Raw genomic sequence first — 26375 nt, 5'->3', positions numbered from 1 at the left:
CTAGTTCCATTCTTATTATGTCACAAACCAGTTTTTTAGTACTCATATATAAATAGTCACTTCAAGTGAGTTCCAACATTAACATTCAAAACTAAACAAAATCCTCTTATGCTTTACAACTTTGTTCTTCAGCCTTTGGTTGGTGTCTAATAGTCCACTGATGACACTTCTGCTCCTTGCTGTGAATTAAATATCATGCCACTCAAAGTAAATACATACATCCCGATCCTACACAACCAAAAAAATAAATAAATGGATGTTATTCATCAAAATAAATAAATAACTAAACAATAAACAAATTTATTAGACTATGCACAGTTATAAATAAATGTTATAGAGAACAAAAGATATAATTGAATTGATGAAAAGAATCTACATATCTAAGTGTTGGATTAAAATAGCTTGACCCTGGTTAATTAATTCAATTACCTAAGTTGATTAATTAAGTTCAATTGCATGCAAATCATGAAGGCACTAACAAATCACCAAATAAACTAAATGCAGCGAAAATTAAATTGATATGGTGATTTGTTGACAAGTGGGGAAAACCTCTCGCAAGGCAAAAACCCTACCGGGTGATTATAAGGTCACCACTCCCAAGAATCCACTAATCAACAATCAAGTAGTTACAAGTATAAGAAATATTACCACTACCCTGGCCTATCCCAAAATATCAACCTACAGTTGAACCTTCACTTCAATACCCAATTGAATTTGATCTTGTAGTAGCATTCTTTCCTTTAATGCACAAATCTCCAATCTGTAACTAACCCTTTGCACGGATCCCAATACATGACTATTTCCAGCAACTTTGAATGATGTTGTTGGGTGCAAAGTTTTTTCCTCATCAACAATGAAGATCAAGAAATACTTGGTTACAAAATCCTATGACGTATAAACGCAATAGCTTCTCACAGAGAAAAATAAACTCTTGGTCTTTGTATTTGTGTATGACGGCTCTTAAATAAGCCTTATATATGTCTAGGGTTGTGAGAAAAAAAAAACCCTAAACAAATACATAAACTTGGACTGAATTTCAGATCTGGAAAACTGAAAATCGTAATTCTCGATAGATCGAGCTGCTGTCGAGCTATCTATCGAGCTTCATATTATGTCTCGATAGTAGGCATCTGTCGAGCTATCTATCAAAACTTACTGAACAGCTTTTCTTCACTTGTTTCTTGGACCAATCTTCATGTCTTTTTAATACGAACACTTGATATGCTTGAACAATATACTTCTTGATGTATTAAACCCATCTAAGATCTACTCAATTACAAGTAAAGTGCATTTTGTCAAAGGATTAATTAATTACATAAAATATGACCTTAACACTAAGAATAAAGTAAGGATATAATAGTTTTAGTGCCTGGTTTGAGCGAAATTTTAAAACAACTCGTTTATAAGCTGTGTGCACCTAAATTGACCATTACTCTTCATCAAAAAATGATTGATAAAGCTGGACCTGAAAAGGTTATAGATAAGAGGTGTGTCACTAGCCACTTTCTCCAAAGATTAAATCAAGCAAACATAAAATTGTTCTTGATTTCAATGGTCATTACTTAAATGTGTTTTGCTGAGAATTTAGAATATATATATATATATATATATATATATATATATATATATATATATATATAAGGTATTTAGGAATGCTGCTTTTGTCTTTGGTGATCTTAACAACATATAATCAAGCTGTGATCCTATTCCATCAATCAATAAGTTATTTGACCACTGTTTTCCATGGCCTTGGAAGATCACTAGATAGATGTCTTACCAAAAAACATGATGTGTGGTGTTTAGACAAAAGAAATTACATAAGTTTCATCGTAGATGACACCCGGTTTCCCTTCCTATGAGGGTGTTTGTTTAGATAAATTCAATTATTTCATCCCTAATGCATTCAGGACAATAATACGAAAGAAAATTAATTGCTGAAAGCTTATATAGCTTTTCATCAACAAAAATCTGGACACACACTTAATATACCTACCTAACCACAAAAATTAATCAAACAAATAAACTTTGGAAAAAGTAATGGATTAGGGAATTTTTCAAAGATGGGGTAATGATCTGTATCAAATACCAACTCAATTTGCTTTAGCTTCTTTTACTTGCTTTGTTGTGCACCTTTTTCTTTCTATCTTTTGTATGGTGGTTTAGTCAGTAGACCATATGGATGGAGTCATTACATCGAGACCCTTAAGGTGGCAAAGCTAAACCTCCTGGGGTCCTAAGATTTGAAACAAAACTAACCAAAAGCCATAACTTTAATTAACACTAAACTTGAGAATCTAACAATTGAAATTTAATCAAAAGCCTCTGTTTCTTATATTTCTTAGATATCTCTCAAGCATTTAATCAAATAGTTGTATAGCATACTCAAAATTAATAATGCAATACACATTCACTAGAGCTTATAGAAACCCAACCCCAAAAAATTAAATCAAACCAATATATTCCTATAGAAATTAACATATGAAAATCAAAAAAATAAAGGGCTCTTTGTGGATTTAAATAACAATACCGGCAAAATAAAGAAGGAAAAAAGAAAAAAACAACAAACCAACATACCAGGTGGTGCCTGTCGAATGGTGGTGGAAGCACAAGCTGCCGTCGAAACATTGGTGGGAATATAATGGGGCTACCTATCACGGTGGCTTTGGTTCTACACTTCTACCGTCCCTCCCCTCTCTCTGGTGGTCAAACCTAGCTCTCTCTTCTTTCCATTGGTTTCAAATTAATAAAATTGAGTTTGCTAGTTTTTAAATCTCACATGCATCTCACATGCTTTTATTATGTTAGTTGTTTTAACACCAAACCAGTAGATGTATTGAATTGGCAAATGCGTATAGTTTATGGAATAAATTGGTCAATAAAAAAGTTCAATGGGTGTTTTGGCCAGTGGTTGAAAGTTTAGGGGAGTGTACGAGCATTTTTCCCTATCCAAAATGACTAAAAACCCTTGGCCATCCAAAATAATCAAAACGGACATTTTGGTCATTATACTTGTTCTGTGAGTATTTTGGTTATTTTAGAGATTTTTATAAGTGGCAATACTAGACACATCTAGAGAACACAACACAAGCATTACACAAAGTAAGCAAGTTAGGATTTAGACTTAACGGGTTAGTGTTAATTTTAGGTCAAAAGGAACTAACCCCTTTAATAAAATTCGAGTTTGACACATGAAACTCATTCGAACTTGTTTGACACATTTAACTATAAGTCTATTTTCCTATTTTACCATTGAAAATTTATAGTTGTAACATGACTCATTTAATAAACAGTACATGTTGGGGTTGAGGATCCAAACACAATTAATAGACATGTCGTATCCATGTCAATTTCTTATGTAGTCAAATACTCATGAGTAAACATAAATATGAACACTACACAAGAACACATATTCCCACCCCTAGATTTTAGGGGGTAGTTTGATCATTTTGGAGTTATATTTGACATTTTAGGGGTATTTTGGAGGTTCCTAGGGTATTTTTGTAATTTTAGGGGTTTTAAGGGAGTATTTTGATCATTTTTGAATTTTTTAAAATATATTTTTTAGGTGATTTTAGGCATTTTGGAGATACTTTGGTAATTTAAGAGGTTTCAAGTATATTTTGGTCATTTTAGAGATGTTTAGTGCAGACACTGTGAAGGGGTTAAAGGTGAAAAATGTTTTATATATATTTTTATGGGTGTAAAACATTTTATACCCCCTCATAACTACATTTTCCTAGTCAAATGAAAATATTTTCTGTTTAGCAAGGATATTATGCCACACCAAACAACAGAAAACACTAAAAATAGTTTTAGGAAAATATTTTTACATCAAAGTAAATGTAGCCTAAATTTCTAAATGAAGAAAATTGATATATATATATATATATATATATATGGGACACCACAAAATATGTCATTACCACTTGACTATCATTTAATATGAAGAAAGAGAGAGAGAGAAAAAAAAAAAAAAAAGAGAACTATGAACTATCATAGCCTAATTACACTAAGTAATCCCATTAATTAACAAATCAAATGAATCGAATCCCCCAAAAAGTCCCAAACACCTCTACAATGCAACCATGTCTATCTTCTAAATCCATTCAAAGTGTACTTTGATTCAAATCTTTTTATCATCCTTGGAAACACTAGCATCCATGTTTGCGACCACTGTCCATTCCGATAATAAACTGCATCTATGGCCTCTTACGGTACGTGCTCTATTACACCCTTTATCTCCGATTCTCCTCCCCAAAACATTGATCATGACCTAGATCTACTGTCAAATGATCCCTTTAAATATTCAGCCCACTTCAGCCCTCTCCACCAAACTTTAAAGCCGAACAATGACCACACTCAATTGTGGCATTTGAATTGCCGAAATTGGAGGAGTAAAAAAGTGTGGCTGTAGCATGTATTTTTTTTACTCCTCCAATTTTGGCAATTCAATTGCCACAATTGAGTTTTTTATTTTAATCTTCCACTTTTGGCAAAATGCTAAAGATACAAATTTTTTTACAAAAACTTTCATAAACTACTGATGTGATGAGCAATTATTAGTAAATAAAAAAGTGATTTTATTGGTGAGCCTTGATGAGAACTAGTAAGAAATTGGCCATAACAATAATTTGTAAAAATATAGTAAAATAATTTGTGGTTGTAGTATTACTCTTGCCACAGTTCAGTTTTCTTTTTTTTAATCCTTCAATTTTGGCAATTCAATTGCCGAAATTCAGCTTTTTTATTTTTATTTTTGGCAATGTCATTTCCAAAATTCCCTGTTCTCTCTCCCACATCTGTCACATCATTTCTCTCTCCTCTCTCCTACTTTTTCTCAGAATTTTGGCAACACCATTGCCAAAATTCGCTTCTCTCCTCATCTCTCCAAATAAGTTTGAACAGTACCCATATCTCAAATAAACTCGATTTTTTGTAATATTCAGCCAAAAAACTCTAGAACTTCAACTTTCAACCTTTGTTTTTTATTTTCTTTTTGGTTTAGGCCTCTATTTGTACTAGATGGTCCATAGGGGTTAAGAACTTAAGATAATCCATTTTAATTTTGTGTTAGGTATTTAAAATTGACCAATAAATCTATTCTAATTTATATCAAACTGTCTCTATAACCAGAATTAGTAGAAAATATATATTTAAAAAAAATTTCATAATTTTATCCCCTAAGGGATATAATAAACCGCATACTTTTATACGAGACACTTTAAACTTCACAAAAAATAAATAAATAAAAAAATTCAATCAATCAAATCTCACCCTCATACTGTTGGTATTCTTAAAGGTAGAATCACTGAGTCTTTTGGCTTAATATTGCAAAAAATCGAGTTTATTTGTGATATGGGTACTATTCAAACTTATTTGGAGAGATGAGAAGAGAAGCAAATTTCGGCAATGGTGTTTCCGAAATTCTGAGAAAAAGTAGGAGAGAGGAGAGAGAAATGATGTAACGGATGTGGAAGAGAGAAAAGGGAATTTCAGCAATGATATTGCCAAAAATAAAAAAAATATAAAATAAATAAATAAGCTGAATTTCGGCAATTGAATTGCCGAAATTGAAGGATCAAAAAAAAAGAAAAAAAGAAAACTGAACTGTGGCAAGAGTAATGCTACGACTACAAACTATTTTACTATATTTTTACAAACTGTTGTTATGGTCAATTTCTTACTAATTCTCATCAAGGCCTACCAATAACATCACTTTTTTATTTACCAATAATCACTTATCACATCAGCAGTTTATGAAAGTTTTTGTAAAAAAATTTGTATCTATAGCATTTTGCCAAAAGTGGAGGATTAGAAAAAAAAAAAAAAAAAAAAAAAACTCAATTGTGGCAATTGAATTGCTGAAATTGGAGGAGTAAAAAAAAATGCTATAGCCACACTTTTTTTACTGCTCCAATTTCGGCAATTCAATTGCCACAATTGAGTTTTTTTTTTTTTTTTAATCCTCCACTTTTGGCAAAATGCTAGAGATACAAATTTTTTACAAAAACTTTCATAAATTGCTGACGTGATGAGTGATTATTGGTAAATAAAAAAGTGATATTATTGGTGGCCTTGGTAAGAACTAGTAAGAAATTGGTCATAACAATAGTTTGTAAAAATATGGTAAAATAATTTGTGGTTGTAGTATTACTCTTGCCACAGTTCAGTTTTCTTTTTTTCTTTTTTTAAATCCTTCAATTTTGACAATTCAATTGCCAAAATTCAGTTTTTTTTGGCAATATCATTGCCGAAATTCCCTTTTCTCTCTCCCACATCCGTCACATCATTTCTCTCACCTCTCTCCTACTTTTTCTCAAAATTTCGGCAACACCATTGCCGAAATTCGCTTCTCTCCTCATTTCCCCAAATAAGTTTAAACAGTATTCATATCACAAATAAACTCGATTTTTTGCAATGTTCAGCAAAAAAACTCCAATAGTTAGGGGTATAGACAATTAACCCATGAATTTTGTATTAAATGTTTTTGAGCTTTCAGCTACATGTTTTTGAGCTTTCAGGGGTATAGACAAGATTGAAAGTAAAAAGTTAATCTAAAAAAATTAATCAATATTAATAACAAAATAAATAAACAACTATATGATAGGGGGGAAGATTAAAAGATAAGATTGAAAGTAAAAAATTAATCTAAAAAAAATCAATATTAATAACAAAATAAATGAACAACTATATGATAATGTAATTATCATATAGAAACTAACATAAAGAAAAAAGGATAACTATTGTCAGGAATTCTCCATAATCTCAATTAACTACAAATATATACGTCATATCATTAAAATAGAGAAAAAAAATTACCAATTTATGATTAAGAATAATCAAATTAAGAGATCATTATAAATACAAATAGTTTAAATATATAATTTGAATTATACATTTAAGGTTAAGAATAGTCAAATCAAGAGATTTATCTAAATTTAAACAGTTTAAACATATAATTTGATTCTTCAAAAAATTAAATAAATAAATAAAAGGAAAAGTATTAAGAGTATGCATACCTGTGAATATTTGAACGTGTGACTTGAAAACCCAACTTTTCTTTTTTGTAGCAATGGAAAATCAAAGAGTGTGCATAAAAGACTAGGTTGCCATCTTCGCCAATTGCTGGACTTCTTTGAATATGGGTTCAAGAGCAACTTTGATTTGTAGACTCTGAAACATTCTCTTTTGGGTTTAGATATCTTCTAGGAGAATCTCGGCTTCCTTGTTGATTGTATTTATGGTTGCCAGCTCATCAGCTAAGTTTTCTGAGCTAACAAGTAAGATGGCTTTTCTATATCCTTCCTTCCAAGCAGTGTAGAGTGCTTCGCGAATAATTAAAAGATTGCAAGTATTCTTATTCCACGTATGCCGTGAGAAACATCCCTTCTTGACGGACTGTCCTAAGTGATTTTTAATCACAAAGGCTCCTCCATCCCAATTTGTTTTTCCGCGAAGGTTTTTGTTTCCTATGATAATTAAAATCTACCATTCCTTACAGTTTGAGAAATTTCTGTAATGTCTTTTCTCTTGTGAGTCGTAGTGGTGTTGCTCTTGGAAAGTCATTGCTTTCATCCATTCACTCTTTAATCTTTGGACTGTACGCAAAGCTTGATGGATGTCTGGCTCTAGTTTCTCAAAAATAGCTCTATTTCTTGTCTTCCAAATTGTCCAAAGAATCGCTCCTTGTTCGATCAATATCTTTATATCCCTTTGACTTTTTATATTACAATTTTCAATTTGAGACTTTATCTAGTTAGCTATATCGGTTGTGTATATCAGATGAGTTCTCAGCCCTTGCGCAGCACCATACCATATAGCTCTGTCAAAGTGACATGACATGAATAGGTGATCTAGAGTTTCCTGGTCTTCTCCATAAACCGCACAAGTATCATCCGTAATTATCTACCTCTTGGCTAATTCGATTCTTGTAGGTAGTCCATGGTGAAGAATTTTCCACAAGAAAGTAGACACCCTAAAAGGAATCCCCAGTTTCCATAGATTAAGCCAGCATTTTTTCCTTGTGTGGTCATTACGATTAGCATTTTCTTGATTTAAGGCCGTTAACATCTTGTAGCCCTTCTTCACTTGGTATTCACTGCTACTAGAGAAGGGCTAGATTACCTTATCAATGTTTCCAAATTTGGAAAAAGTTGTGCTCAGGATAGCTTATGCTTCAGTCCTATTATAAACAGTATTAATCAAATTACTATTCCAATTCCCCGATATAGGATCCATAAGGTCTTTAACTGTACCATACTATAGTTGAAAAAGATCTAAACAGTCAGCACTCCTTGGCTTGTACCAAAGGGAGTCTCTCAATCTAATGTTGTCCCCTCTTCCCACTTGCCACTTTGCTTGCGCCAACGAGGAGTTCCTTGTTTGCCATATATTTTTCTATATCTTGCTAGAGTTTTTAGGAATTCGATCTATTTCCCATATATGGTTGATTTTTGGGAAACATTTGCTTTTCAAGGTTTTGGCTAGTAACAATTGCGGATTTTTCCCTATCCTCCAGAATTGTTTTGCTACGAAGGCTTTATTGAATGTTTCTGTTTTCCTGATTCCAAGATCTCCATTGCATCTTGTTTGGCAAATCTTTTCCCAAGCAATTGTATAAATCTTTTTTTTCTCAATGTTATCAGCCCACCAAAAATAACGCATTATTTTATCAATTTGTTTGCAAGTATCTTTTGGAAGGAGATGTATTGACATTGTGTAAATTGGCATAGCTTGCATGATTGATTTGATCAAAGTGAGTTTGCCTGCTTGGGACAATAACTTACCTTTCCAATTTTGTAGTTTACTTTGAATTCGGTCAATGATTTGGTTTCCTATGTCTTTCATTTTGGTACATGGGTCAATGGGAATCCCTAAATATTTCCCAATCTTGTTTTTCATCTGAATCTTGAACTTGTGTTGCAAATCTTCCCTTTCTACCGAATTGCAATTTGGACTGACAATCATAACGGATTTGCTATCATTTATTTTTTGCCCAGACACTTTACAAAAGCTTTCCAAGACCTCTTTCAATTGCTCTGGAGTTTGTTTGTTTAGTTTCATGAATAAAAGAATGTCGTCAGCAAAAAATAAGAGTGATATAGGCATTTCACCTTTTCGTAAGTCAATACCCTGTATGAGTCCTTTATTCTCTATATCCAGTAACATGCAAGATAGAATATTAGCACAAAGAATAAAGAGGTAAGTGGAGAGCAGATCACCTTGTCTGATACCTCTTATTGGTTTGATGTTTTCAGTTGGTGCACCATTGATTAGGATTCTGTAGATTACTGTGCTTACACATTGCATAATAGAATTAATCCATAGTTGGCTGAATCCCAGTTTTTGGAGGACAACTTCTAAGAAATTCCAACTTAGGCGGTCATAAGCTTTACTCAAGTCTACTTTTATAGCTGCAAATTGAGCTTAACCTTTTTTCTTAGTTTTTATGGTATGGAGTAATTCATGAGCAATTATAAGACTTTGATGAAAGCATTCTGATATGGGGTAATAATGTCTTCCATAATGGGTTTTAATCTGTTTGCTAGAACTTTCGATGCTACCTTGTAGGCAATGTTACACAGGGTGATTGGTCTAAAGTCTCCAAACATTTGCGGACTTTGGCAATTTGGGATCAAGGTGATGAAAGTGTTGTTGAGTTCTTTAATGATGAAACCTGATTTTAAAAACCTAAGAGTAGCTTGTGTAATTGTAGGTCCCATGGTATTCCAACACTTTTGGGGAACCAATGCAGGAATACCATCTGGTCTAGGTGCCTTCCAGGCTCCCAACTAAAAAACAGCATCCTTAACTTCCTTTTTTGTGAAGTCTTTGTCTAGTTCTTGCTTATGAATGAAAGATAACCCCGAAAGATTGTAACTGTCCAGCTTCCTTAGTATGTCTTCCTTGCTCATCTCTTCTAGCATTTGGTAAAGCTTTTCCAAGTGTTCTCTAATATGTGTTTTGATAGATTCATTGTCCTCCAACCATTGCCCTGAGTCTTGTCTAATGCGAACTACACGATTATTTATCCTCATTTACTTTACTAAAGCATGAAAATATTTTGTATTTCTATCCCATTTTTGTATCCAGTCTTTTCTAGCTTTCTATGCCCAAAAGGATTCTTCCATACCCAACAATAGTTGTAGTTCCTGCTGTTTTTCTTTCTCTTGTTTGACTGTCTCTGGGGTGTAATGTTGATTTTGCAAATACGTCAATTGGTTCTTCAAATCTGCTAGAGGTTTATGGATATTTCCTAGGTCATTTTTATTCCATTTATTACATACCTGTTGCACTCTCTTGAGTTTTGTTGTCAGTATATATGCAACTAAACCTGATATTTTTTCCTGCCATGTCTCTTCAATAAAGTTTTTGTAGCTTGGGTGTAATAGCCGCATAGCTTCAAATCTTTGGGGTCTTTTCTGAAAGGTTTGCCTTTTATGGGTATCTAATATTAAAGGAGCATGATCTGAAATTGATATTGGTCAAGCTTCCAAACTGCTATGTTCATAAGTGTGTAGCCAGTCCTGATTAACAAAGGCTCTGTCAAGCCGTCCACACACTAATTCTTCCCTTTCCCTATTATTTTTCCATGTGTATTGTACTCCTATGGCATTCATAGGGATCATACTTGCTTCTTGGAGACTTAGTGTGTGAATATGAAAATAATTTTTTTATTTTTATGGGAAGCGTGCTTTGTTTGCATTATATATACACTTTTTTCTTTTTTCCAGACTTATACTAATCCTATTTCGTGTAGGTGTAGCCAGTAGCAAGGTTGTTATTTTTTATTTTTTTAATCATTACCAAATGGAACCCACGGTTTTATATTATTATTATTATTATTATTATTTTTTTTTTTTATTAGAAATCTGGATAGAACTTGATTAGACCAAAACATGATACAAATTTGTTACATCTTTGAGCACTTGGTCAGCAATAATGGGCGGAGTATCTTCTACCCATATTTAACAATCCACAATAGATTTGACCATCCTAGCCATCACATGAGCTGCTACATTTCCTTTTCTGCTAACATGGGATGCAGTCCACACCTTAAAGCAGCTAAGGCTTTGCAAACAGCCCTCAATTATTTTCTGAATAGACCACGGGCAAGACTCAGGATTTAGCAAGGCTTTGATAACTACTTGGGCGTCTCCTTCAATTATGATCTCCCTCAACCCCAGCTCCCATGCTAGCTGAACCCCTTCCTGCATTGCCCTTGCCTCTGTTTCCAAGGCCTTATAGTTGTAGACTTGTAGTACGTTTTTGTCTAGTCCATCAAGCTTTTGTGTTCAGACTACCATACAATGAATCAATGTAGAGATTTATTTTATTTTTTCTTTTTAATCATCACTAAGTGGACCTATTGGTTTTATATATTAGAATTGTAGTAGGTGTAGAAGTCTACTTAGAAAAGGTATGGTGATTTGAGAAATTTTTTTTTGTCTTTTGTGTCGTGGAAATAAGGTATTTTAGGTCATTATAATATTATTAGAGAAATTTTTTTTAAGTTTAGGAGGGGCACTTGCCCCTGCCCCCCTCCTCCACCCTTGAGAATACAAATCCTTTTTATTTTTTTATTTTTTTTTATTACTTTTTGAGTAGAGTTTGTGAAATGTCTTTGAGTTAAATTTCTTTCCCTCTCTCTTGTATGTGTATTTGTTCTTAAAAAAAAAAAAAAAGCTATAATTTTATACTAAAACTACTCATGATCTGTTAGTTGTGGCCAGAAATAAGTTATTACAACTGCCATTTTTTTATGAACTACAACTTGCATTTTTCTTACATTACTTAGTCAAATATATAGTTTCCTAGGATTTTTTTTTTCTTTTTTTTTTTTTTGCTGAGCCTAGGAAATTCTTTTAAGAGGAAACTTCTAAAACTGTTGTATGTAGTTGGTGATTTTATTATATCTTAGAGCTGAATTGACTACTCACCGATAACAAATCCTCTTTCGAAGTGAGAGCAATTATTGCTTTCAAGACTGTTCTATTCTATAGGAGAAAATGAGCTTAATTTACAAATTATGCAACTAAATGTCTTTATTTTGAAACTCAATTTTAACAAAATCGAGTTATGTGTAAATTTGATATCCTAAAAATCGAGTTCTACTTAAATTTTCCAATAAAATTGAGTGGTAAAATATGTATAGAACTCGACATTGCTAATGTTGAGTTTTATTTGTAACTCGATTTTGTCAGGTTTAAAAAACAGGAGCATTTTGTTAAATAGTTTCAAAATATGAACATTTTATTGCATAGTTTGTAAGTTAAGGGCAAATGCCCATTTTTCCCTATTCTATATACACCTCAAAGTCCATAATTTCCGATCAATACAAATATACAATATCAAATGCCTGGGAATTATAAACTGAATTCTTCCTTTGAAGAGGACTAGAGAAGGGACATTTCCTCGAACAAATAGGCTGGAGGCATGCATCTTCAGCGAGTCCTCGTGTTTTAATAAAAAAGTATTGACTAAAATTCAAACATTGGCTTTCATTGATTCGAATAAAAATTAACCACGCGGGGATGTTTTGTACACTAGCTTACTGAAATAAATAGAAAAGAAGAAGATTATATTTTTAAATTTTAATCAATACACTAGGGCATTGACTTGGTTTGTTTGAGTACCGTTTATTACTGAAAACTGAAAACACTGTAATAAAATAATTTTTAAATATGTAAATAGTATTAAAACCACAATCAAGGCCCCAACGGCTAGAAACCACAAAGCTATATATATACACGCTCATTAGAAACACAAAAAGTACAAAATTCTCACCCAAATAGAATACTTTTACACTGATATCTTTGATATTTAGAATTTTCTTATTTCTTTCAAAAGATTTCTACATACTGACGTTGTGACAGGCACTACACTAGTGACCACTTTAAGAGAACCTTTGTTCCACTTTGCAGGAGTAGTGACGAGGGTTCAACACCATCTGGACGAACTAACTTGAGTTACAATTTACACACCATCACTTAGTAAAGCATATGGATTAAGTCAAAATTGATGTACTACCACGGATTTAGTTCGTATCTAATTCAAAAATTTCGCCCAATTAGCGTACAAAAAACGAAGACTGACTTACTGAAGGTGCATGCATCAAGGTGCATAGAACGTCCAAAAAATGAAGACTGACTTACTGAAGGTGCATGCATCAAAGTGCAAGACTGACTATTCAGTAAGTCAGTCTTCGTTTTTTGTACAGTAGCTTACTAAGACAAATAGAGACAACCTCGAGAAAAAGACATGCACCAAAACATAATAATACATTTTTTTTTCTCAAAAAAAAAAAAAAAAAAATTGGCGCGTTGACTTGTTATTTCACTATTTCCTTCCCTGTGCCTACAAAATCAGCAGAATCTCTAAAGGTTTAGCACATCCAAACACAATAGAATCAATCGCTCTGCTGAGAAACAAAGTCACCAAGAAACCCGATATACACCTCCATCAGGGACTGAGTCTAGCGAAAGGTCCTTCTATAAAGGGGCCATTCAAGGGTATTGCACAAAAGAAAGTACCAATTTTTTACAAAAGCACATAGACAAAGAAAAAAAGAATCCATGGCTTTTAGTGGAATGCTTTTTCCACAACTTCAGTTACTTGGGTTGATAATTTTAGCAGCAACAGCAGCATCTCAACCAAATTCGAACTGCATGCAGAATTGTGGATCACTTAACATCCCCTACCCATTTGGAACAAAGGAGGGCTGTTACCTTGAAGAGTCTTTTCTCATCATTTGTAACGACACTCATTTCAACCCTCCAATGCCTTTTCTGGGCTATGGTAATCTACAAGTTCTCAACATCTCGCTGGATGGTGAACTGCGAGTCTCAACATTCGTAGCACGTGATTGCTACAACAAGTCAGGGCTTAATTTCAGCAACAGTTATTCCTCACTTACGTCTCCAAATTTTCCTATCTCACACGAGAGGAACATGTTCACAGCCATTGGTTGTGACACTCTGGCGCTTATTGGAAATATAGATGGAAAGAACTATACAACGGGATGCCTATCACTCTGTGACAACATTGAAAGTGTGGATACCGGGTCTTGCTCTGGCATTGGCTGCTGCCAGACTCCTATCCCTAAAGGTGTAACAGATTTTATTGTGGTTTTGGAGAGCCTTGACAACCACTCCAAAGTTCTCGAATTCAATCCATGTGATATCGGTTTTGTAGTGGAAGAAAATGCATACAACTTTTCCTCTTTAGATCTTACAAATTTTAAGAATGATACCGTTCCTGTGGTGCTTGATTGGGCAGTCGGGCATGAGACATGCCTAGATGCTCAAAGAAATTCAGTAAGCTATGCATGTAAAGCAGAAAATAGTACATGTTATGAATCCGACAACAGTCCTGGATATCGTTGCAATTGCTCTTCTGGCTTTCAAGGAAACCCATACCTCCTCCATGGTTGCTATGGTACTAATATACATTTAATTTACTAGATGGTTTATTTTTATCTCCTTCAATTGACTGAGTTTATTATGTTGCATTGTGTCTCAGATATTAATGAGTGCGAAAATTCAAACCCCTGTGACAAAGAATGTCATAACATTCCTGGGAGTTTCTATTGCAATTGTCCAAAGGGGTACGAAGGCGATGGGTTGAAAAATGGAACTGGTTGCCGTGCTAAAGTGAGCCAATCCAACCTAATCATTATTACACTAGGTAAGTATATAAAAATTAATTCTGTTATTGTTATTATTATTAATAGAATACACGCATGGATTAGAAAATTAAATGATATTTGATTTAATATTTTATAGAAGGACATTCATTAGGATAGTAGCTTGTGCGATTGCTTGTGTCGTTTCCTGCCTAGCAGGTTTTTTCCTGTCTGAATAAAAAATTCTTATTCATCCAAAAAAGAATCACTAGAATTGACTAAAATACTAATTAATAATTTGGTTTTTGCTCTGTTTAAGACTTGGATTTTGGATAGAGCTTATTTTGTTATTGGTTCATTATTCAACAATAAAACAAAACTGCAAAATAATTGTTCTATTTTTGTTTTTAAAAAACAAAAATAATTCTAAAAATTATAGTAGTTCATTAACAAAAAGCTAATGTTTTGAAACTTGTAAATAAGCTCACCATAGAAAAATATTTATTAATGAGTATTGATAGATTAATTATTGAGGTCTCATTCAGAGATGTGAAATCAAAATATGCTTAATTTCGACCAAACGACAAACACAAAACTCGTATAGTAAATAGTCTTATGTAACTGTGGAATCTATCAAAGCGAAGAAATTTCAAACCTTTTGCAATGATAGTGGTTTGTGCAATGATGGCGGAGAAATTAGAGTGATTATGACCCCATCATTGCAAAAACCGGAACGGTGACCATTTAACAATCTTGGGCCCATATTTTAAAGAAGCCGAAACTGTCAAATACAGCGAAATTCCAAATTTGTAAACAAAGCTCACAAACTCAACCTGCAATTAAAGTCCAATATAAATAGAGATGCACCATAGGAAACTTCCCGTTGTATCAAGACTTAAACACAAACCAAAGCCCAACCATAACATGATTCCATTCCTTCTTGAACAATCCATCACTCCCATCATGCCTGGCCCATATATCTTTAAAATTTTGGTAGGTTATGCCTTAATGAACTTATTTTCATTAATTTATTTTTTTAATAATTTATCTAAAATAAAATTGTATCTAATTAAATAAGTAAAATAAACAAACCCTAAAGCCCCAAAATAAACTTGGAAGTTTCAATAGCATATCAACTCATATATTATAGTGTGTTCACCTAAATTATACTTTCAAATCTATTTGAACTTCCAAATTTATTTAGGAAATTTGATAAAATAGATTATTTATGCAAAAATAACATTTAATAGATAGACTCAATTTAACAAAAATCTCTATCATTTTTCTAGAGTTTTTTTCTTTTTTTGGGGTACTAAACTGTCTTTTCTTTCTTTTCTTTTTATAGAAAATGTACTAAACGGTCTTTTGGTTCATATAAAAAGTATTTTGATGCCCAGATAATTTTAGAGGGTATTTGAATTTCGACACTTTTTTTATATACAAAATAGAAATTATACTCTAACATAATCTAAATATATATGCGTATGAAGCTCTCTTCTAGAGACTTAAACTCCGACTCTTATCTCCCATATCCCACAAATACTTATACTTGTAGAGTAATCATCACCTTAATCCTTGTGGAACCTGACAAACTAAAAAAAATATAACCAATTTTTAATTTTTTTTCAATTTAGGAAAAATTTTAGTGCAAAAAAGAGCAAAACTAGTTCAAAGTTGAATAAGATATATTCCCCGTATGAGATTTGTTTCTTTTATTAATTTTCCGTAAAAGAATTTTGGAGTTAAGTTGTAATTCACACTGTCTCTAAAAGGGGTTTTCGATAAATTACAGAATTGCTTTGATTATGACACAGGTTAATATATATATATTAAAATTAACATGGTTTTTTTTATGTTACAATTAAAGTGATTATCACAAGTGGCCCTTTCAATAAGTAATGTAATTATATTGCACATGACAAGAACATATGTCATTTTCATATTGTTGGTTGTGGTTTAATTTATAGTCAAATCTTTTTTTTTTTTAAGAATTAAAAAACAAGCAAAACTTCTGTTGACTATTCTCTCATAAACAAATATTAACAATTCCAATTGGCTAATATTTCAATAGTTAAATGAAATTTCCTAGACTATTACAACCGGCAGAAAAGTGAAAATTTCAAATCTTCCAATAGTCACTAACATTAGTATCAAATCCTACTACTCTTCTCATGGGCACCACCTTTCCGATAACGCAAACCTATTACTACTTAAAAATTTTGAAATAGAGAAAGAAAGTGGTGAGTTTCACAGCTCAACAAGTAGCCACAATCCCATCTAGTTACATTAAGCATATATACAAGAAAATAAATAAAAAAATTTAGGACAAACTCATAGGCTTAGAAATTGTATCTCTTCTTCTTTTTTTTCTTTTTTTCTTTTTGGGTAGAATAGAAATTGTATCTCATTAGTTTGAAAATTAACATATAATTTGCAATGAATTCCAAAACATAAAAAATTTAATTGGACTTGAAATGATGTGAAATCTAATAAGATTTTATGTACTTAATAATCTTTATAACTATGGTTACACTATATCTCCATAACAAGACCCATAACCACACGTAAGTCGGTGGTAAGCCCTTGAAAAAATTTACCAATGTATACCCCATGGATGGGATCCAAAGTATGGTCAAATTGTATTATTAACTTCCAAAATAGATCCAATATCCAAAAATCATATATCAACATATCATAAAATTACAATTCAAATAAACATTTCGCTCATTTAAATCTTTGGTTCATTTCACAAAATTTATGCAATACTTGAGCCATGTTTGAAGTAAATAGATACTTTATAAATAACCAACTAACTAGCTAACTATATATACACAATAAGGAAGAAATTGTGGTTCTTTTCTTTAAATCAACAATGCTAAAATAATTAAATATAAATTAATAATGGAATACAAATGAATGTTTAATAAATAAAATATTATATTTTATGAAAAACATAACCAGCCAAGAATTGTTACATATCAATCAATATTGTCTACTCAAAAACCATTGCAACTTCTCAAGAACACTCCAACATAACCAAAAATCCATTATAATCCATATAGCTACTAAACAGACACTGGTGTAACCATCATCATTTAAACCATAGCAGCCATTTCTTGATATCTATCCGTTGTTGATCATGTTGTCTAATGCTGTTGACATTTGTTTCGTGTATTCCATTCCACATTGGTATTGGTCATCTACACATCTTACTTGGTCCAATCTAGTCAGATATTCTTTACAACTCTAAATTCTAAACTTAAGTTATCTTTAAGATATCATCTGGAGTTTGAGGGGAAAATACTAAAATACAATAAGATATACTGTAAATATATTAAATTGTGGTTTCGTAGAATTTCACGGACTACCATGGTGATTTTAGGATAAGGTATCAACTTTATGCCTAACGTTTTCATATAGATACTCTTTATTAGGTTTTTTGTATAAATAATTCAATATAGTAAAGATAGTTAATCCGTTGTAGAGGAATGTTGTTAAATAGGCCGAACCAACTTAAACATTGCTTCCATTCTCTATTTCTCTGTTTTCTCCCTACTAGTCACAATAAGGATAAAATCAAAATTCAAGGTTAATTTGGCTGCTTCTCAAATAAGAAAGAATATCAAGATTTTAAAAAATGACTCCGATTCAAAATTTTGGTTCACCAATTCTATTTCAACTGGTGAACCACAATCGAGAGTTGATGGAAAATATATTCTGATGCGGTAGTCATTAACTACTTTGTAATTCAAATATTAACTGAGTCATTTTCATATGATACATATGTTAAATATTTAGTTCTTAAAGGTTTCGAGATATATAAAAATGTTAAAAACTTCCACAACTTTAAAATGCACGTCTGAATGTGTGCAGGTATCAGTGTTGGCCTTTTAGTATTACTTGTGGGAGGTTCATGGATATATTGGGGACTGAAAAAAAGAAAGCTCATCAAGCTCAAAGAAAAATTCTTCCAACAAAATGGTGGCTTACTCCTACAACAAAAACTATCTAGTCACAGCGGGTCTATGGAGACAGCCAGAATTTATAGTGCAGAAGAGCTTGAAAATGCCACCAACAACTATGATGAGAAAAGAGTCCTTGGCCAAGGAGGCTATGGAACAGTATACAGAGGAATATTACCAAATAACAAAGTGATTGCTATTAAGAAGTCTAAAATTGGTAGTCAGAGCCAGGTTGAACAATTCGTAAATGAGATAACTGTGCTTACTCAAATTATCCATCGAAATGTGGTTAAGCTATTAGGTTGTTGTCTGGAAACAGAAGTACCCTTACTAGTTTATGAATTCATCACAAATGGGACTCTTTCTGAGCACATTCATGATAATGGTCGGTCATTATTACTTTCATGGGAAAAGCGTTTGAAGATTGCAGCAGAAACTGCAGGAGCACTTGCATACTTACATTCTGCAACTTCTGTGCCAATCATACACAGAGATGTTAAAACTGCAAATATATTATTAGATGATAACTTCACAGCAAAAGTGTCTGACTTTGGAGCCTCTAGGTTGATTCCTCTTGATGAAACAGAATTAAACACACTGGTGCAAGGAACTTTCGGATACATGGACCCAGAATACTTCCATACTAGTCAACTAACAGAAAAAAGTGATGTCTATAGCTTTGGTGTTGTTTTGGCAGAGCTTCTGACAGGTAGGATGGCACTTTCTTTCAATATGCCGGAAAGTGACAGAAATCTAGCAAAGTATTTTGTTTCTGCAATAAAAGATGACCGCCTACTTCAAATTCTTGAGGATAACATTGTCAATGAGGGTAATATTAAGCTACTAAAGGAAGTTGCTAATATTGCAAAAAGGTGCTTAAATGTGAGAGGCGAGGATAGGCCTTCTATGAAGGAAGTGGCAATGGAACTAGATGGCTTGGTTATCATGGAAAAACATCCTTGGGGAAATGCTAATGTCTATACAGAAGAGACTGAGTACTTGCTCAGTGCACCTACTCAATCATTCAACATTGATGTTGACACAAATTTTTCTACCAGTACAACTACAGGGTACGATAGCATGACAAACCAAGTATTGAAACCATTAGATGGCGGGAGATAATTAGTTAGTCCACCGTAGCTATAATCATTTTAGATTAAATGATAGAATTGGGGGTGCGATTGAACTTATCTATGACATTATATTTGAATATGTAGATTGGTTTGTTTTGTGTATGACATTATACACATGGTGTAGACCAGATAAAATTTGGCACATGGATGAAGGAACATGCACTGCCACTGAAAATGTCTTGGTGGTATTTTTTTTTTTTTTTTTTTTGGCTTTGTTTGATAATTTGATCACTGGGAAGGAAAAATGTGAGTCTTTGATATTTTTGTTAGAAATATTAAAAAATACTAGTTGAACTATAAAATTCTTGATGCCTAAGTGATTTTCAATATCAACTAATTCATTGTGCTTAATACTCTACTTTAGGAGGTTGAGATCTCCCATTGAAGGCCATATTTGGGTCTAAATTTTTGTGGGAGCTATACAACAATAAATTTAACAAAGAAAATAATAAATGTATAATAAAATTCTTCTCTCGCTCAAACTTCCAAGGGCTGAAATGCTAGCTTAAAATTAAAATAACAATAAAAACTTTCACCTGAACCATATGAAAATTGAATAGGCCGAATTTAGCCTAAGCTGTCACTTAAAAATCCATGTCTGATTGTCAAACTTTGACTCTCACAGCTGAGAATATCAATTACCATCATGGTATTATTTTGTACATTAAAAGAATAACTTTAGCAATGAATTCGAACTTAGCTCATTTACTCTTATAACTTGGTAAAGAGATTTAGAGTTCTGAGGATGCATAAAAAATCGTCATTGAGCTGATCGTCCACATGTGTCAATGGGGCACCTGAAGAACAAAAGAGAAGAACCAATCAAAGGGCACCGGTGGGGTACTGGCCAAAGACCCTCCAAAGGTTAAGTCGAAAGAGAGCTCCACTAATGCTAGAAAGTATGAGCTTTAGAGAAATTGTTCGTACCTTTGTGAGAGAGGGTTTTAGGGGGTTATATAGTGGTGTAGATTTGACCTTAATTTCTTGAGGAGGAAGGCTTTTCTTTATGGGGAGAACTCTCCATCAAATTTCTGGATTTTTCGAGATGGTCTTCCTTGTAGATAACCCTCAATTATGATTAAGCGTATGGTGCAACGCTTTTCCATATGAGGATTCTTGATGAGCACTTCCAGCCACGTGGGAGCCATGTACGTGAGTACCATGCGTCCCCCTTTCTTGGGTCAGTCCGCCTAAGACCCATCCACTTTGTTGGGCCCATCCATATTGAGGTCTGTCTAATTGAGGTTCGCTTCCTCTGGATCCGTTTGCCCACGGAAATGTGTTCATCAATCTTGTCATGTCGTTAGCCTAATAGAACCATCTACTATGTTGCAAGGTGGGCTTGTCAGGCTAAACAATTAGACATTTGGTCCGTTCACTTGTGCTTTGTGTTGTCAGCTTTTTAGATCTATAAATACCCTTATCAGCTACCCCCTCAACACATGGGTCCTTCAGTTTTACCCTGAATGGACTCATGGGGTGACAAATTCTTGCAGCCGTCGTCTCTTTCCTTGGGAGTTACGCTTTGATTGATAAGGTAGTTGAGGGTATACGTGGCGCGTTCAGAGCGGGTGCATTTATTTTTCGAGGCATTGCTTCGTCTCCCGCGCAATTTTTTTTTACAATATAAATATAAATATATATATTTATATATGACAATAATAATATTATGTCATGAAGAATAAAATTGAACACACAGGATTGGATATGTGATTTTCATTCCCTTCAGAGCACATGGTGTTTATTGCATTGGTCATGTTGAGACAAACTTTTGTGAAACACAATCCCACGTGATACATATTCTAGATCGACTAGCTGGCAATAGCATCAACATGCACCACAAGCCATACATTTCAACACACGAAACACGTTCGGTATATATGGTTGTTGTGAAGATCATTTTGGCAAAAATTGTTGTATTTCTTGTTGCTACTTGGTAGCAAACTGATTGATTATCTATTTATAACCACACATCCACACCGACGAAGGAGAGAAACTGGCCAACGACACATCGTGAAAAGGGCACCATAAATTAGAGATTGGAGAATTCGGTGGAAACTGGAAAGTAGCCAAACACACGCACAAGTGACAAACCACAAGATGCAAGAGAACAAGCAAGGAGCCCCAAGGAAAAGAAAAGGTCCAATGCAAAGAATTAAAGGCCGAGCTCATTTCAGGATGGAAGAATCCTTTTATGAAAATTCGTACCCTGAATGTATATGTAGTTCAAAAGGACGGCCTGAATGACATAAATCCATGACTGTACCATTTGATTTAGTGTGGATTCTTTTTGGTTCCACATACCCTTTGATTATAGTTATTCATACCAAGACAAACCACAAAAGACTTCTCTTGGTACGATAAATTGAAATTATCATGACAAAATCAAGACTTTCCGTCCATGTCATAATGACGCTCAATGTGTGCACCATACACTACTTTTCTGATACTCAGATACATTCAAGTATTCCTCACCCGTCCTTCTTGTGGACTTGGTAATAACTTAGGTACGTTTCATCATCCATCCACCTTGTGGATTTGTTAATAAATCAGATGTACTTCATTCTATATCATTCATCCGTCCACCTCGTGGACTTAGTGTATCCGTCCATCCTGTGGACATAAATTTGGATGCTTTTTGACACGTATTCATTTTGTGGACTTAGTACATATATCCATCCATCTTGTGACATCTGTCCACTTTGTGGATTATATAAATTTTTTATACTAGTTTGTATCTGTCCGTTCTATGGGCGTAGTGAATTTTGGTTACTAATTTGTATCCGTCCATTCTATGGACTTAGTAAATTTTGGATACTAGGTTGTATCAGTCTATTCTATGGATTTAGAAAATTTTTTGGAGGGTCGTTTGTCACCTTGTTGACTTGGTTCGATGATTTCTATTTGAGTCAATCATCTTTGGAGGATCTCTTGGATCGTTCATCACCCTGTAGGTTGGAAGATCTAGATCTTTTACCAAGGTACTTGTTAGTGGATTGGTTTGTTAGTCCACCCATAGCTAAGAGGATTTAAATTTTTAGCAAGGCACTTGTGAAGGGCTTGTTTCGTCCGTCCACCCCTTAGGTAGAAGGAGTTAGATTTTTGACCAAGGCATCCAGGAGTGGCTTAGTTTGTCCTTCCTCCCGTAGGTAGGAAGACTTAGACTTTTGACCAAGAAACTCATTGGTGTCTTAATTCGTTTACCCACCCGTATGTAGGACTTAAATTTTTTACCAAGGCACTTGTGGGTGACTTGGTTCGTCCATCCACCTGTAGGTAGAAAGACTTAGAATTTTGTCCAAGCCACTTGTGAGTGGCCTTGGTTCGTCCTTCCACCCGTAGGTAGGACTTAAATTATTTACCAAGACACTTATCAGTGGCTTGGTTCGTTCATCCACTAGTAGGTAGGAATACTTAGAATTCTGACCAAGGCAGTTGTGAGTGGGTTGGTTCGTCCTTCCACCCGTACATTGGAAGACTTATATTTTTACCAAGGCACCCATGAATGGCTTGGTTCGTCCTTCCATCCGTAGGTAAGACTTAAACTTTGACCAAGGCACTTTTGGGTGACTTGGTTCGTCCATCCTCCCGTAGGTAATTTTGTCTAAGGCATTCTTGAGTGGCTTGGTTCATCCTTCCACCCGTAGGAAGAACTTGAATTTTTATCAAGGCACTTATGAGTGACTTGGTTTGTAAATCCAGCCGTAGGTAGGAAGACTTAGAATTCTGACCCAGGCACTTGTGAGTGGCTTCATTCATCCTTCCACCCGTAGGTAAGACTTAAATTTTGACCAAGGCACTTTTGGGTGACTTGGTCCGTCCGACCTCCCTTAGGTAGGAAAACTTAGAATTTTGTCCAAAGCACTCTTGAGTGGCTTGGTTCATCCTCCCACCCGTAGGCAGGACTTGAATTTTTACCAAGGCACTTATGAGTGACTTGGTTCGTTCATCCACCCATAAGTAGGAAGACTTAGAATTCTGACCCAGGCACTTGTGAGTGGCATTGTTCGTCCTTCCACCAGTAGGTAGGAAGACTTATATTTTTACCAAGACACCCATGAGTGGCTTGGTTCGTCCTTCCACACGTAGGTAGGACTTATATTTTGACCAAGGCACTTTTGGGTGACTTGGTTCATCCGTCCTTCTGTAGGTAGGAAGACTTAGAATTTTCTCCAAGGCACTCTTGAGTGGCTTGGTTCGTCCCTCCACCTATAGGTAGGACTTGAATTTTTTACCAAGACACTTATGAGTGACTTGGTTCGTTCATCCACCTCTAGGTAGGAAGAGTTAGAATTCTGACCAAAGCACTTGTGAGTGGCTTGGTTCTTCCTTCCACTTGTAGGTAGGAAGACTTATATTTTCACCAAGGCACCCATGAGTGGCTTGGTTCGTCCTTTCACCTGTAGGTAGGACTTAAATTTTGACTAAGGCCTTTTGGGTGACTTGGTTCGTTCGTCCTCCCATAGGTAGGAAGACTTAGAATTTTGTCCAAAGCACTCTTGAGTGGCTTGGTTCGTCCTTCCACCAGTAGGTAGGAAGACTTAGCATTTTGACCAAGGCACTTATGGGTGACTTGGTTCATTCGTCCACCCGTAGGTAGGAAGACTTAGAATTTTGTCCAAGGCACATGTGAGTGGCTTGGGTCGTCCTTCCACCAGTAGGTAGGACTTAAATTTTGTACCAAGTTACTTGTGGGTGACTTGGTTCGTCCGTCCACCCGTAGGTAAAAAGACTTAGAATTTTGACCAAGGCACTTGTGGGTGACTTGGTTCGTCCATCCACTTGTAAGTAGGAAGATTTGGAATTTTTTCCAAGGCACTCATGAGTGGCTTGGTTCGTCCTTCCACTAGTAAGTAAGAAGACTTAGCATTTTGACCAAAGCACTTATGGGTGACTTGGTTTGTCCATCCACCCATAGGTAGCAAGACTTAGAATTTTGACCCAGGCACTTATGAGTGGCTTGGTTCATCCTTCCACCAGTAGGTAGGAAGACTTAACAATTTGACTAAAGCACTTATGGGTGACTTGGTTTGTCCATCCACCCATAGGTAGCAAGACGTAGAATTTTGACCTAGGCACCTGTGAGTGGCTTGGTTCGTCCTTCCACCAGTAGGTAGGACTTAAATTTTGTATCAAGGCACTTGTGAGTGACTTGGTTCGTCCATCCACTCGTAGGTAGGAAGACATAGAATTCTGACCAAGGCACTTGTGGGTGACTTGGTTCGTCCTTCCACCCATAGGTCGGACGTAAATTTTTAATAAGGATCAAGTGCCCGTAGGCATCCTTGATCGTTAGTCCATCCCATAGGTTGGACTTAGTTTTGGATGAGAATCAGGTGCCATTGGCATCCTTGATCATCGATACCCTTGGTTGTCGATCCATCCCATTGGGATGAGGATTAGGTGCTCGTAGGCTTTCTTTTGTAGTGTTTAGCCATGAGGTCTTGCTGAAGCGTTAGCATTTTTCGTATGCTTTTACGTAGTATTGGGCATCCTTCTGCATGATAGGCCACTCGTACACTGCCCCTAGACGTATGATGCCCGACCTTTCAACCTGCTGAACGCGTTGTAGTCCTCTAGAAGTGTCCCATTCTTAAGGTAGAAGGTGATTGGAATCATCCAACCAATACTTTCTGGTATCACTTGTATTTCCAGTTCCTTAGTGACAACCAATAGTTTTGTGTTCAGTAGATGCAGCCTTGGCCAATCGATCAACATGTTCTTTTCTTCCCTTGGGACTTGTACAATTTCTACTGCAAAATTTTGATCTGTCTATCTCTTGACAAGGCTAAGGTACTTCATTCACTCTCCTTTGGTTTCGTAGTCTTTGTTGATAGTACAGCATTGTACTTAGCTTCATTATTAGCCATCAGGAACTGGAGTTGGATGGTGCACTCTATGACTTCCTCTTCAAAAGATTGTAGGACTACCCCGATCCCTCCAGCATGTCTGTTGGATGATTCATTCGTTCAAACCTTCCATGGAGCTGCTGCCCCCCTGCCTTCCGCCTTGTTCATAATAAATTTGATGACGAAATCAGCTAATGCTTGGGCTGAGGCTAACTTCTCCATAACGGGATATCTTTCTTCTGCTTCCCTAAGCGATCAACTGGTGTAGTATACGGGTAATTGCACACGATTTTCGTTTTGGATGAGAGATGAACTAATAACTGTGAAGGATACGGTCAAGTAGAGGGAAATCTCTTCATTGAATTTGGATGGATTGATGAGTGGTGGAGATGCGAGGTATGTCTTCAGTTCCTTAAATGCTCTTTGGCATTCATCAGTCCACTTAAATGCTTTCATCTTGGTCGTCCCTTTCTTGGTGATCATCCATCAAAGGTGGTTTTTCGGTCTCTTGGTTGATGGTAGCCATTGATTATCTGGACCATGCAACTCTTTGTCTTAGGAGCTGTGATATGGCTGATCACTCGTTTCCCCACAGACAGTGCCAATTGATGATGCACAAAAAATCGTCATTGAGTTGATCGTCCACACAGGTCAATGAGTGCACTTGAAGAACAAAAGAGAAGAACCAATCAAAGGGCACCAGTGGGGTACTGGCCAAAGACCCGCTGAAAGTTAAGTCAGAAGAGAGCTCCAATAATGCTAGAGAGTATGAGCTTTAGAGAAATTGTGTGTACCTTTATGAAAGAGG

At 34.9% G+C, this 26375-nt stretch overlaps 1 protein-coding gene across 1 annotated transcript; it reads left to right on the top strand.

Annotated features, from left to right (window-relative positions):
* Nucleotides 1–13427: 13427 nt before the first annotated feature.
* Nucleotides 13428–20020, top strand: LOC142618271 (wall-associated receptor kinase 2-like). The gene is made up of 3 exons (XM_075791178.1): nucleotides 13428–14436; nucleotides 14521–14685; nucleotides 18497–20020. The coding sequence occupies exons 1-3, from the start codon at nucleotides 13575–13577 to the stop codon at nucleotides 19705–19707; spliced, it is 2238 nt and encodes a 745-aa protein (XP_075647293.1). The 5' UTR covers nucleotides 13428–13574; the 3' UTR covers nucleotides 19708–20020.
* The last annotated feature ends 6355 nt before the right edge of the window (nucleotides 20021–26375 follow it).

Source organism: Castanea sativa, chromosome 12, assembly GCF_040712315.1.
Source record: "Castanea sativa cultivar Marrone di Chiusa Pesio chromosome 12, ASM4071231v1".
NCBI classification, from domain to species: Eukaryota; Viridiplantae; Streptophyta; class Magnoliopsida; order Fagales; family Fagaceae; genus Castanea; species Castanea sativa.
This window is presented reverse-complemented; position numbering and strand designations above follow the sequence as displayed.

Coding starts and splice junctions, on each gene's coding strand:
- LOC142618271 (XM_075791178.1), top strand. CDS start 13,575: ATGGCTTTTAGTGGAATGCTTTTTCCACAACTTCAGTTACTTGGGTTG. Junction 14,437..14,520: donor CCTCCTCCATGGTTGCTATG/GTACTAATATAC, acceptor ATTGTGTCTCAG/ATATTAATGAGTGCGAAAAT. Junction 14,686..18,496: donor CCTAATCATTATTACACTAG/GTAAGTATATAA, acceptor GAATGTGTGCAG/GTATCAGTGTTGGCCTTTTA.